At 37.7% G+C, this 14,951-nt stretch overlaps 2 protein-coding genes across 2 annotated transcripts in view; one reads left to right on the top strand and one right to left on the bottom strand.

Annotated features, from left to right (window-relative positions):
- LOC137992336 (uncharacterized) overlaps positions 1-14,951 on the bottom strand; it is a 55,248-nt gene that overhangs the window by 35,945 nt on the left and 4,352 nt on the right. The window contains 1 exon segment of the mRNA XM_068837619.1: positions 2,329-2,578. Within this exon segment, the coding sequence (XP_068693720.1) occupies positions 2,329-2,578 (250 nt within the window).
- Positions 14,869-14,951, top strand: part of LOC137992337 (uncharacterized) — a 45,899-nt gene continuing 45,816 nt past the window's right edge. Inside the window, exon 1 of the mRNA XM_068837622.1 lies at positions 14,869-14,951. This exon is cut by the window's right edge and continues 351 nt beyond it. Coding sequence (XP_068693723.1) covers positions 14,945-14,951 — 7 coding nt within the window. The 5' untranslated portion in view covers positions 14,869-14,944.

The following is a 14,951-nucleotide window of genomic DNA, read 5'->3' as shown; positions in this document are numbered from 1 at the left end:
CAGTTTTGACATTTTTCGATCAGGCAATAAGAATAACTGAGCAACCCATGCTACTAACAAAGAGCAAGATTAATTGTCAGGGTTATCAATTTTCTAAGTACTTTCGCTTTAAACGGGCATTAAAATCTCGTACTCGTTCTCGTCCTAGAATATAAAGGTCACTAATAGCTGAGGTCCTTCACCACGGCAGTGAAAAAAATCAATTCAAATCTCGTACTCGTTCTCGTTCTCGTCTTAGAATCTAAAGGTCCCTATTAGCTGAGCTCATGTAGTGAAAATGCGCCATTTCTCCAATTTGAATCCTAGCAGGATAGCAGGACAACTGTCACCGCCGAAACTTAGTTTCATGGCTTAGCTCCCACAAGTCTAGTAAAGCTCGATAGTAGGGCTCCCGAACTAGCTAGTAATCTCGACCCCGGCAAGGGTAAACGGCGGAATTTTTCCGAGTATAGCCCAGAGCTGTCAATAAAGTTGTAAGTAGAAGACTTAGAATTAAAAGAGGACGGCCCTAAAAGTGAGTTTGCTCACTTAATTGAGCTGGAAGGAAAACGCTCTTTCTTCGGCACGGACACCATGTCGTTTCATCAGATTAAGCGCAGGACTGGGAACTATTCAGTTCCAGGCGTTCCACGAGTTCCACACCATTCGCACGAACGATTTTGTGGTAATTTCTCTGTTCGATCTTCTTAAAATATGCCGTCAATTCCACTCAAAAGGGGGAAATGAATGCCTTAAAGGTTTCTTCGATGATAATTTAACAAGTGTAATACTTTTTATCTTGATTGGTAGTAAAATGAGACGAAAGTAGCCGGCTGTTTTGGCCGGCTACCGCCTCTTATTGACAGACCTGATTACCCGGCATATCCAACGCGCGCTCATGGAACAATTGTTAAATAATCGCGAATTCAAGGTCGAGAACAGGTTGCTTTTCCCGTCTTTTAAAGTCAATAAAAATGTCAAAAATGGATTTGGGACGATTTCGGAGAATAAATAAAGTGGAAAAGTGTGTTGTTAGAGTTTTAATTAAGCACTTTAAGCACGCAACGTTTTCGAGCAGCGGACGGAAACCGCAAGTGATCATTTTGCATCCCAGGGTAGTAGGATCTGACAGATTTTCCAAGTAATCATCTCTAATAATAATAGTGAAGAGATACTTAAGGTCTCGGTAAATGAAAATTTTAGTACATTGCTCGATTTTGTTTTGTTTTATTTTTGTTGTTGTTGTTTCGCATGAGTGGGTCCTAAATTTTATTTTGGCAGAAAAAGAAAATCAGAAAGTGCTTTTTAACCCTTCTAAAATGAGCCTTTTTTGTTTCCCGCCATAAGTTGCGCGCGAAAAGTGATTGACAGCCCTGTCTATTGCGTGACAAAACACTATTGCGTGACGCAAAAATCAAAATTCTCCCACCTCCAGTAGGGACAGGTTTTAAGGTATCGCTTTGAAACTTTCAGATATGATGGATAATGATATAGACTCAATAAGAGTGTGAGGAATTTTCTGATTTCCCTTTGTAACTCATTTTATGTCAGTTTCTTTGCGTAAATCGCGCCCGAGATTCGACTTTTTAGTTTGAAATGCAATAATTCCGCTAATACGAGACACATGGAAATTTCCTCACACCCTTTTTTAGGTCTTTTATCTGTCAATCAGATGCAATAAAAAGGAGGTGAATATTAAGAACGCGAAAGGGCTGGAGCTTCAGCAGTAAACTCGATACCTCTGAGTTCGAGAGCAAAAAAATTAAGCGCTTTTTGAAATTCCATGAAACAAAATCTTTTATTAGGTAATTTAGTCTTTTAGCTTTAATTTGACATATAACTTGCCTTTGTAGCGAAAATACTCGCGCGACTAGAACTTTTTTCTGTGGGCACCTCGTTTTCATTTACCGAGACCTTAACAATATAAAGATGGTATTGTCAAGACAAGCTAAAAAAAAAAGAAAGGTAACTTCCAGATGCCGTACGCGGCTAAAAAACACAGCGTGCTCAAGTTCCCTTATAATGTGTTGTGTAGAGTCCTTAATTAATTACGTAAGATTTCGTCAGCAAGGGGAGACTATAAAAGATAAAAGCTCAAACAAAAGTTCATGGTAAATTAAGAAAACTATGATCATTTAACTGTTACTGGTAATTGTTGCCTTACGGCTATCGCCGCAATCGCGTTTTCCTATAAAAATGACTTTTCCACGTTTCACAGGAAGTAAAATAGGCATTTCACATGTCGGAAAATAGAAGACCGTTCCAAGGTATTTTTTAAACCACTTAAGCGCAAGCCCTGCTTTGAAAAAGTGGGCTCTTTCGACTCAAGATTTCACATGTCACACTTACCCTTCTTGAATGCTGCAATTTCCGGTAACTCTAAATCCTTGGGGAAAAGGACCTCTGTGATGCTTCCATGCTCCCCTTGGCTGAAGTAAAAAGGCTTTGACAACTGTTCTTCAAATTCTCCATTAACAGGATGATTGGAAAGAACTCGGCCACGTCGAACACGTCTCAGACGAGGTTCTCTGACGTCAAGCTTCATCAAATGCTTAAGCTGCTTTCCACTATAGTCATGTGGCATAGGAGTGACGTCAACCTATGGAAACGATTCAATTCAAGCCAGATTTAGCGTGTGCCTTTTAACACAAGCATCGAAGACAACCGATCGAATTGGTCAGTTAATAGCGCATCGGCAGGAGTTCGCAGGTTCGAACCCTGTCCGTACCAATATTCCAATATTCAATGTATAAAAAATGTGGATTATGGGAGGGGGTCTAGGGGGAACACGCGTTTCCCCTTTTCATTTTCTATTGCGTGCATCTCCACCTCGCGCCCGCGGGAGGCTGTAGAGACAACTGGGGACGATGATCCGCGATTGTGGGATTGTGTCAGCCTCGTTTGTTCGCAATCTCCAGGCGTGGTTTGATAAGCTGCTTAAGAGTTGGGAAGAAATGGACTTCAGCTGTCTTAATTGGAATTATTGGTGATGCTTGTTTCTGGTGGCTAAAACATCATTGTGGTTTGACTCAAAAGGTGCCGTTGTGACAACTGCCAGAGGATGTTTCAGTAGAGAGGAGGAAGAAAGAAATAGAACTGACTGGTAAAATGAACAGATTTAGAGACTGCTGAAGTGGAGTAACTTGAGCATCCGGCGACTTTCATTCCGTAATCGTGATAATCCTCGGGTGTGAAGTGATCGCTGCAAATGTGACCCGAACCTGGTTTCCGTGAGTCAGAGTCTGCTTTTTGGCGAACAAACAAAACCCATTGTCGACGAATTTTTCTTCAGTGAGGAATTTATGCATGGAGACCCCCTCTGCTTTTGTCTTATGGCAGAACATCACAATACGGCGCTTCCCAGGTTCTTTTTTTCTTTTCCTCGCCACCGCCATATTTGCATTTCTTATTACTTTTGTCTTCCTGCATTCCTCGAATTCCTTTAAAATATTGTTTGGGAAGGTGGTTAGAGTTAGGGTTTGGTCAATGCAATGGGTAGACTACTTAATGGAAGATAAACCTGAAATTCCGATCTGTGGAGGGTCGAGTCAACAGGACGTAAACACTCTTCGGATTTCAATTGCATCATATTAACATTATATCATCTTAAAGAAAAGGAAATAATCTTTGAACGACTTGTACTCAAGATCATCGCAATGGTTTTAATTGCAAATTGCTAAATGAAATTTTAGATAAGGATTTCCTTTATATAAAATAAAACCCGTCAACAAATTGACGTTAAGGTCCATTAACAGCGCAGCACCAAGCAGCAATCAAACCTGTGAAAATCATATTGCTATTACAACCATTTACAGCCTATTTTTCCAATATAAGAGGTTTAATAGGAAAAGTAGCATTTGCACTGCACCCTGGACTCTTTGAACACACTTTTTCGCGGACTAAATTTTCGCACGCAAACATGTTCCACACCTGTGACGTATCATCCCACGTGATCCCGAAAATGCGTATTTTTAAATGACTGCCGGGTTGCAAAGACCGCAATTTTTATTTTGGAAAACCTTGCCTATATCAAGGAAGGCAGAACATCAAAATACACTTGAAAAACAAAAACTTTTGGTGAGAGTTATGCCTTTAAAGAAAGTCTCACCTTACTGAAGCATGCACTTGAGAGCCAATCACTAGCAGTGGAATGGGCGCGCTACTGCTGGTTCATGGTTCAGTTTATTTCACACTATTTTACATAACATTAACATAAGAAAGAAAGTATAGTCACAACACATGGTTACAAGATAAAATAATTACAGTACAGGTTATACAAGGATGGGTCTAGTGGTCAAAGCAGCGAAGGCTTTCTGGTTGACCACCACCGGGCGCCTACTTTTAAGTAAACGAAGCAATGTACACTCAAAGCGCTTTTACTGGGATATAGAAAAAAACATTTGTAGAGCCTAGGACTAATGTACGCCGAAAACATTACATGTATCACTTAAAAATGCCTGTATTCGAGATAATACTGATACCACGGTGAGAAATCTATACAGGACAAGCTTAGCAAAGGGGGGGAAGTGAAATTAAAAGGAACATATAACAAACAAACAGACAAACAACACAGCAACGAAACGACACAACTAGAAAACAAAAGGAAAGAACGACCACGTCATCAACAACAGCAGCGGCAAACACAAAAAATATAAGAAATTATTATTATTATTATTATTATTATTATTATTATTACCTATTATTATTATTATTATTATTATTATTATTATTATTATATTCCATATTATATTTAAAACAAGCTCCATTATTATTATTAAATAGTTACGTGCTATACATTTGACCATTAAACAAAACATACATTATTTGATTGACAAGAGATCAGGTGGGCCTTATAAAGTTTCTTAAAAGTTTAAATGTTTTTGCTTTTTTTAGTGCCAAGGGGACAGTTTCCCACATGACAGAAGCAGAGTACTTAAAAGTAAATTTGCCTATGTTAGTTCTAACTTGTGGTCGGTAAAAATTAAGCTTAGCAGAATTTCTGTTGTTATAGGAGTGGACACAGTTGCTGTAGGCGTTAAAAAGTTATGGAAGATTGCTGGAACAGTTGATGGATTGTTGTATAATAATTTAAATGCCAGTGAGCAGATTTTGAATTTAACATATTTTTTCAAATTTTAAAACTTCAAGGATTTGGTAATATGGGAAAGAGGGCTCTTGTTTGTTTGCAAAAAAAAAATACTACGGATGCATTTATTTTGCTTAGTACAGATCTTATTTAAATTAGTCTGATAATTGCCCCAACACATTGCGCCGTAATTAAGATAAGGGTAAATAAGTGTAAAATACAGTGTCGTAACATCTTTAAAAATTCAGGTAGTTCCGAGACTTGAGACTTTAGTCGTAAGTAGGGGGGGTGCATGTTTTCAGTCGCGGGAGTTTGTTCTTGAAAGTTTTGCCGCGCAAAGTGGTTGGAAATAGGATTAAGACGCAGAAAACAAAATGTTTGCAAGACATTACAGTCCTTGAGGAAATTGAAATCTCAGCGGATGAAAGCTGTCGTTCGTTCACGCATTTAGGTCGGTAAAAGTGTGATAAGAATTAAACGAAGGATCCTTACTTCCGCGCTGGAAAAATGGACCCGCCTGCAAAGCCTCTTTAGGACGTTGTAGGAGATCGGGTATTCCCGTAACATCATCACCCGAAACTAAATTGAAAGTGCAATGATAGGAGAAAAAAAAATTATAATTTTCCTGGTTCACTGCTTGGTAGATTCAGCGTATCACGGGTGAAGGTGAATGATCGTACTCCAGTACTCTTGATAAAAGAAAGTTCCTAATATGCAAAGATTTAAGGAAATCAAAACCGTTTCTATTGTTCACCTCTTGAGAACAATCAGCATAACAGCTGAAACAAGGTCAAGGGGTGCGATTCTGGAAAACTCGGCCACTGTTATATTCTTCTAGCGGCATCCTTTGACGAACGAGGCATGCAACAATACACAGTCTTTAACCATGTAAGGTAACAGTGATTTAACAATATAAACAGCTACAACGGAAGTTTTGCAAAATGTGAGGCGCTTCAAGAAATAAAGGCAGCAAAAGTGACAAAAATGTTTTAGCAGACTCAAAAACACGAAATCTGTTCTTTGACCCAAAACATAGGGCTAAAACTGCTGAGGAAGAACGACGAAGACACTTACACATGCACGTTGATCTTATTTAGTTGATGATGTTTGAATTTCTCTTAATTTGCATGTTTTCAAGTAATCTTACAGGCTTTAACAACGTAAACAGCTACAACGGAAGTTTTGTAAAATGTGAGGCCCTTCCAGAGATAAACGCAGCATATGTGACAAAAAAAGATTTCACGCAGTCATTTGCAAAGACACGAAGTCTGTTGTTTGAGCGATACGTTGAAGTGCTATTAGCACTTATCAATTGAAACCCCGACCCCCCACCCAGGGCCTATGTGGGGCAATGTGGGGGATTTTATGGTATTTCGAGTTGGATTTTAGGGTTAGGATTTTCGAGTTAGGATTTTTTGGCGGGATTTTTTTGGTGTTTTTTTTTTTTTTGGTGGGGTTTCCAATAAATTTTCAGTGGTTTTACACAACGTACTTTGTCAGTGGTGTTGCACATCGTCTCGAGGTCTTTTCAAGATGAGGAGAAAGAGGATTGCAGATCGGTAAGGGCAATCTTGTTTAACCTATCCTAGTATTGCATTCGTAATTGTATTTTTGACTGGAAACAATAGCTGACACTTCAATGAATGCTTTTAGTATGAATTATTCATAACTTTCGACTGTCTGTTCATTTGCGTGTCGAATCGGGTTGTAACCATTAAAATCTTTCGTAAAATTATGTTTGATTTCAAGAGTATTATACACCAGACAAAACCTATGCGGGATCCCAGAAATGTTACCTGGTCAGAATTTTCTTTTCAGAAGAACATGATATATCTCAGGGGGGGAAGTGGCAAATATGGAAAGGCAGAAAAAATATTTTAAGCCATTTTTTGCGAGTCAATGTAACGAGGTTTTTAAATCTCTGCCCCAACGTCCCAGAATTGACAATTCCGATTCCAGATCCAGAGTAACAGTAACAGTAAAAAATATTGTGATCCCTATCCCAGGAGCTAAAATATCTGTTCCCTGATTGAACAGATATTGCTGGTCCAATATTTTTCGTATTAGCAAAAATTATACAGATTAGCCGTTTTTTGACAGATGGTTATTGATTTAACATCAAGCCCCATCAAGAAAGACATTGACCAAGGCAGTGATAATGACTTGAAGAAAGAAGACGAGGTTCGTTTCTGGGGGTTGGGGAACTAGGAAAGCACTGTAAAGCAGCATTGGTTCCATTTGTTGGGTCTTCAAAATATGGTGGGATTATAGGATTTATATATTTGCCTTTTGTTGTGTCTAATTCTTAACGCGGATTTCCAAATTTCTACCACCAGAATAGATATGACAAATCATAATCCAGATCTTACCTTCGATTTACGCCCGGTTATCGTATTTTTTTTCCTTTCGTTTATCTTTTTTGTATTAAAGCTTTCCCAATCTTGCTATTTTTTGAAATGAGGGGCATGTTAATTAGTGGCGAAGGGAAGAGTTCATGAAGACTCAATGTCTCTTGCTCTTACTTCATGTATGCTTTATATAGTGACGTCGCAGAATAAAAAGGCAAAACTAACCCCACCCCTTCACGAATTCTTTTGTTGACTCCGTTGAACTGGAAATCTACCAGACGGTTTACGGACACACTAGCCGATTCGTTGCAGCTGGATTACTAGTAAGCATGTCGAAAAAACCGACTCGAAAATCCTAACTCGAAATCCTAACTCGAAAATCCAACTCGAAAATCCAACTCGCAATCCAACTCGAAATCCTAACTCGGTAAATAGGCAACCTCGTAAAAAAACATTCTGTGAGAAAGTCCGACATAAAATTTCAAGACCACACCATTGGCGAATTTGGATACAAGTACAATATTCACATCTTAATAGCCAAGAGTCCGGTGGAATTTTTTATCGGTCAAATTGGAGGCATTTTCCAATATAAGAGGTTTAATAGGAAAAGTAGCATTTGCACTGCACCCTGGACTCTTTGAACACACTTTTTCGCGGATAAATTTTCGCACGCAAACATGTTCCACACCTGTGACGTATCATCCCACGTGATCCCGAAAAGGCGTATTTTTAAATGACTGCCGGGTTGCAAAGACCGCAATTTTATTTTTGAAAACCTTGCCTTATCAAGGAAGGCATACGAAAAATACACTTGAAAAACAAAAACTTTTGGTGAGAGTTATCCTTTAAAGAAAGTCTACCTTACTGAAGCATGCATGCACTGAGAGCCATCACTAGCAGTGGAATGGGCGCCTACTGCTGGTTCATGGTTCATTATTTCACACTATTTACATAACATTAACATAGAAAGAAAAGTATAGTCACAACACATGGTTACAAGATAAAATAATTACAGTACAGGTTATAAAATGTGTCTAGTGGTCAAAGCAGCGAAGGCTTTCTGGTTGACCACCACCTACTTTTAAGTAAACGAAGAAATGACACTGAGCTTTACTGGGATATAGAAAAAAACATTTGTAGAGCCTAGGACTAATGTACAGAAGAAAATTACACATGTATATAACTTAAGCATGTTAGAGATATACTGAACCACGTGAGAAATCTATACAGGACAAGCTTAGCAAAAGGGGGAAAAAATTAAAAGGAACATACAAACAAACAGACAACAACAACAGCAACAACGACAAACAAAAACAAAAGAAAAAAAGAACGACACGTCATCAACACAGCAGCAGCGGTAAAACAACAAAAAAAATAAGAAGAATTATTATTATTATTATTATTATTATTATTATTATTATATTATTATTATTATTATTATTATTTATATATTATTATATTTTAAACAAGCTCCATTATTATTATTAATAGTTACGTGCTATACATTTGACCATTAAACAGAACATATATTATTTGATTGACAAGAGATCAGGTGGGCCTTATAAAGTTTTTAAATGTTTTTGCTTTTTTTAGTGCCAAGGGGACAGTTTCCCACATGACAGAAGCAGAGTACTTAAAAGTAAATTTGCCTATGTTAGTTCTAACTTGTGGTCGGTAAAAATTAAGCTTAGCAGAATTTTCTGTTGTTATAGGAGTGGACAGTTGCTGTAGGCGTTAAAAAGTTATGGAAGATTGCTGGAACAGTTGATGGATTGTTGTATAATTTTAATGCCAGTGAGCAGATTTTGAATTTAAACAATATTTTCAAATTTTAAAACTTCAAGGATTTGGTAATATGGGAAAGAGGGCTCTTGTTTGTTTGCAAAAAAAAAATACTACGGATGCATTTATTTGCTTAGTACAGATCTTATTTAAATTAGTCTGATAATCATTGCCCCAACACATTGCGCCGTAATTAAGATAAGGGTAAATAAGTGTAAATACAGTTGTCGTAAACATCTTTAAATTCAGGTAGTTCCGAGACTTGAGACTTGGTAGTCGTAAGTAGGGGGGTTGCATGTTTCAGTCGCGGGAGTTTGTTCTTGAAAGTTTTGCCGCGCAAAGTGGTTGGCAAGGATTAGACGCAGAAAACAAAATGTTTGCAATACATTACAGTCCTTGAGGAAATTGAAATCTCAGCGGATGAAAGCTGTCGTTCACGCATTTAGGTCGGTAAAAGTGTGGTAAGAATTAAACGAAGGATCCTTACTTCCGCGCTGGAAAAATGGACCCGCCTGCAGAGCCTCTTTAGGACGTTAGGAGAGATCGGGGTTCCCGTAACATCATCACCCGAAACTAAATTGAAAGTGCAATGATAGGAGAAAAAAAAAAAATATAATTTTCCTGGTTCACTGCTTGGTAGATTCAGCGTATCACGGGTGAAGGTGAATGATCGTACTCCAGTACTCTTGATAAAAGAAAGTTCCTAATATGCAAAGATTTAAGGAAATCAAAACCGTTTCTATTGTTCACCTCTTGAGAACAATCAGCATAACAGCTGAAACAAGGTCAAGGGGTGCGATTCTGGAAAACTCGGCCACTGTTATATTCTTCTAGCGGCATCCTTTGACGAACGAGGCATGCAACAATACACAGTCTTTAACCATGTAAGGTAACAGTGATTTAACAATATAAACAGCTACAACGGAAGTTTTGCAAAAATGTGAGGCGCTTCAAGAAATAAAGGCAGCAAAAGTGACAAAAATCGTTTTAGCAGAGTCACCTGCAAAAACACGAAATCTGTTCTTTGACCCAAAACATAGGGCTAAAACTGCTGAGGAAGAACGACGAAGACACTTACACATGCACGTTGATCTCTTATTTAGTTGATGTTTTGAATTTCTCTTAATTTGCATGTTTTCAAGTAATCTTACAGGGCTTTAACAACGTAAACAGCTACAACGGAAGTTTTGCAAAATGTGAGGCCCTTCCAGAGATAAACGCAGCATATGTGACAAAAAAAGATTTCACGCAGTCATTTGCAAAGACACGAAGTCTGTTGTTTGAGCGATACGTTGAAGTGCTATTAGCACTTATCAATTGAAACCCCGACCCCCCACCCAGGGCCTATGTGGGGCAATGTGGGGGATTTTTATGGTATTTCGAGTTGGATTTTAGGGTTAGGATTTTCGAGTTAGGATTTTTTTGGCGGGATTTTTTTGTGTTTTTTTTTTTTTTGGTGGGGTTTCCAATAAATTTTCAGTGGTTTTACACAACGTACTTTGTCAGTGGTGTTGCACACATCGTCTCGAGGTCTTTTCAAGATGGAGGAGAAAGAGGATTGCAGATCGGTAAGGGCAATCTTGTTTAACCTATCCTAGTATTGCATTCGTAATTGTATTTTTTACTGGAAACAATAGCTGACACTTCAATGAATGCTTTTAGTTATGAATTATTCGTTAACTTTCGACTGTCTGTTTATTTGCGTGTCGAATCGGGTTGTAACCATTAAAATCTTTCGTAAAATTATGTTTGATTTCAAGAGTATTATACACCAGACAAAACCTATGGGGATCCCAGAAATGTTACCTGGTCACAATTTTCTTTTCAGAAGAACATGATATACTCAGGGCCGGGTGGACGTGGCAAATATGGAAAGGCAGAAGAAATATTTTAGCCATTTTTTGCGAGTCAATGTAACGAGGTTAAAATTATCTCTGCCCCAACGTCCCAGAATTGACAATTCCGATTCCAGATCCAGAGTAACAGTAACAGTAAAAAATATTGTGATCCCTATCCCAGGAGCTAAAAATCTGTTCCCTGATTGAACAGATATTGCTGGTCCAATATTTTTCGTATTAGCAAAAATTATACAGATTAGCCGTTTTTTGACAGATGGTTATTGATTTAACATTAAGCCCCATCAAGAAAGACATTGACCAAGGCAGTGATAATGACTTGAAGAAAGAAGACGAGGTTCGTTTCTGGGGGTTGGGGGGAACTAGGAAAGCACTGTAAAGCAGCATTGGCTCCATTTGTTGGTCTTCAAAATATGGTGGGATTATAGGATTCATATATTTGCCTTTTGTTGTGTCTAATTCTTAACGCGGATTTCCAAATTTCTACCACCAGAATAGATATGACAAATCATAATCCAGATCTTACCTTCGATTTACGCCCGGTTATCGTATTTTTTTTCCTTTCGTTTATCTTTTGGTATTAAAGCTTTCCCAATCTTGTTATTTTTGAAATGAGGGGCATGTTAATTAGTGGCGAAGGGAAGAGTTCATGAAGACTCAATGTCTTGCCTCTTACTCATGTATGCTTTATATAGTAACGTCGCAGAATAAAAAGGCAAAAAACACTAACCCCACCCCTTCACGAATTCCTTTGTTGACTCCGTTGAACTGGAAATCTACCAGACGGTTTACGGACACACTAGCCGATTCGTTGCAGCTGGATTACTAGTAAGCATGTCGAAAAAACCGACTCGAAAATCCTAACTCGAAATCCTAACTCGAAAATCCAACTCGAAAATCCAACTCGCAATCCAACTCGAAATCCTAACTCGGTAAATAGGCAACCTCGTAAAAAACATTCTGTGAGAAAGTCCGACATAAAATTTCAAGACCACACAATTGGCGAATTTGGATACAAGTACAGTATTATTTTTATCGGTGAAATCGGAGCACTTTTCTACAGTATTTTTCTTGGTAATGCATGCACCCACGAGTGTCAGAAACAGAAGTTTACAATTAAATTGTTTGACTTTGAGTTATAACTGCACAGATTACTGGGTGTTCACTTGCACACAAAGAAGCTAAGATTAAGAAAAAAAGTGCGATGAGCCTCTCAATTGTTGGGCTTACTTTAGAGAGGATTTTTCTACCAAGCCTTCTAAATCTGAAAGTGTTATTTGGAACAATAAGCTTATTAAAATAGATGGAAAAAAGTATATACTATCACAACTATGTAAATGCTGGAATTATTTTTTGTAACCAGATGCTATTTGATAAGAATAATCTAGAATCATACAGCAGCAGTGCCAAATGTAACGGATAAATATACAAATGTTTTAACCTGGTCAGGGATTCGAAGTGCAATTCCTGTCCACTTAAAAACTTTGAATGTAGAAGAAAAGTGAGATAACTTCACTGCAATTTCAATGTGGTGAAAAAATCTTTGATCCTCTAAAATGTAAAAGTAAACAATTTTATTCCCTGTTCATTTCGAAAAAGACAATGGTCCCCAGGGATTTTACTAAACTAAAAGAAGACTTTGATTTAGATGATGTGACTATTCGTAAGGCCTTTCTTAATTGGAAGACTGTATCATCTGAGACTTTTATTAGAAGTTTTCAATTTAAATTTTTAGATGACATTATCTACACTAATGTGCGATTGGCAAAAAAATAGGTTATGTCCCAAAGGACACCTGTACTTTTTGTGATGTTGATTCAGAAACGGTCCTTCATTTATTTTATGAATGTCCGTTCACAAATCGCTTTAAAAAAAATTTGAAGACTTTTGGTTTGCACTCTCAAATGAGCACGAAGAGCTCTCGCAACGAGACGTGTTCATTGGGACGTTAGGGAAAAGTGATCTACTGAATTATTTCATAATCCTTGCAAAATTGCATATCTGGTCAAGTCGACATCGTACTAAAAGCCCCAATTTTGATGTTTTTAAAGAGATATATATTAGTCCTTATTGCCCCCAATGGGGCATAGGGCCGCAACAAAGTCTCTTTTCCACCGGGTCTTGTCTTTCGCAATTGCCTGTGCCTCTCCCCATGACAAACCCATCTCACTAAGTTCAGTTTCCAAAGAGATAGTTGATATTAAATATCGAACTGAGAAATATATAGCTTCCAAAAAAAATACGGAGAAAAAATTTTCAGGCAAAATGGCAGGTATAGATAAATAATAGATCAAAAGTGTATAATGTAGAGAAAACTCTTCGAAAATTCCTTAAGAATGATATGTGTACATGCTACATGCTAAAATAATAACAATTTAGGTATAAACAGTAACCATTTACATGTATGTAACATAAATTATATATATATATTTTTTTGTTCGAAAATGATGTAAATATGTGGAAAAAAAAAAAAGAAAAGAAAAAAAGTGCCTGCTTATCATTGTAAGGCATTTCGCTATCATTATTATCTCACAGCGAATATTTTGCCAATTTTCCCTTACCTTATTCATGATTTGCGTAGGTCAATTAGAGGTATTGATATGGCCAACATCTAAAATAGTAGTTAGCAAAATTAAAAGCATACTTTACCAAAGCATGCACTTGATAGCCATCACTAGCAGTGGAATGGGCGCCTCTTGCTGTGTGAACTGAGACTTGGTAGTAGTAAGTACATATGGCTGTGTGTTTCAGTCGCGGGAGTTTGTTCTTGAAAGTTTTGCCGCCCAAAGTGGTTGGAAGTAGGATTAAGATGCAGAAAATAAAATGTTTGCAACGCATTGCAGCCACTGAGGAAATTGAAACCTCAGTGGATAAAAGCTGTCGCTGACAAAGTCAGATCGGTAACTGTTTTTGATAAGAATTAAACGTCGAAGGATCCTTACTGCCGCGTTGCAAAATTGGACCCGCCTGCAAGGCCTCTTGAGGGCGTTATAAGAAATCCGGGTGTTCCCGTAACTTTATCATCAGGAACTTAATTGAAAGGACAATGCTAGGAGAAGGAATTTAAGACTTTTCCAGGTTCGGTGTCTTGCAGACTAAGCGTATTAGAGATGAAAGTTATGACAGTACTTAAGTACTCTCAATAATCGAAAGTTCCTAACATGCAAAGATGAAAGGAAAATGAAACCGTTTCTATTGTTCACGTCTCGTAAACAGCTGAAACAAGGTCAATGAGGGCCAAAACAGAAGAAAGACAAAAACACTTGGTACGCCATCCATGCACGTCTGATCACTTATCTATTGTAGTTTCAGATTCTTCCTCTTTCCTGACCATTAGCACTTTTGAGGTCCTAGTACTATGTTTGCGAGTAGTCATAAGTGTTTGTAAGTAGTGTCTTAATTTATTTTTATCTGTTCTGGTAATAAATTTGTAATTAGTGTTGAGATTGTAAGTGTAGCGCAAGTGTTGTACTTTACTATAGTTACTGTATTGTTATTTGTTCTTACGTAGGTCAGCTCTATTTGTAGAAAGTTTGTACGTGTAAAAGAAAAAAAAACACTTTCAAAACATTCGTGCCCATAATCACGAAATGCATTCGCGTTCATAAGATTTCAAGTACTATTATTAACCTTTTGAATAAAGAAATATTTGAAGGTTTAATATTGCGCTGTTGGTGGCACCTAATACCGCTTTTTTGTTGCTGCATCAAGTTACAAGTAATTAAAATAGTCAAGGTATTTTTGAAGACCCGTATCAGGAAAAGAGCTGAAACGCAAGTTGCTAAGACTCTTAAAAATAACAGGTGATGACATTCTTGAGGAAGGCTTAATAATAACCACTGCAGAATCAGGGCTCGAAAAAAGAGGAAACGTGGCACTGAGGTTGCGAAATTATGAAGT

The sequence above is a fragment of the Montipora foliosa genome, chromosome 2 (assembly GCF_036669935.1).
Source record: "Montipora foliosa isolate CH-2021 chromosome 2, ASM3666993v2, whole genome shotgun sequence".
NCBI lineage: Eukaryota > Metazoa > Cnidaria > Anthozoa > Scleractinia > Acroporidae > Montipora > Montipora foliosa.
The sequence above is the reverse complement of the archived record's forward strand: the minus strand, read 5'-3'. Positions and strand labels throughout refer to the sequence as shown.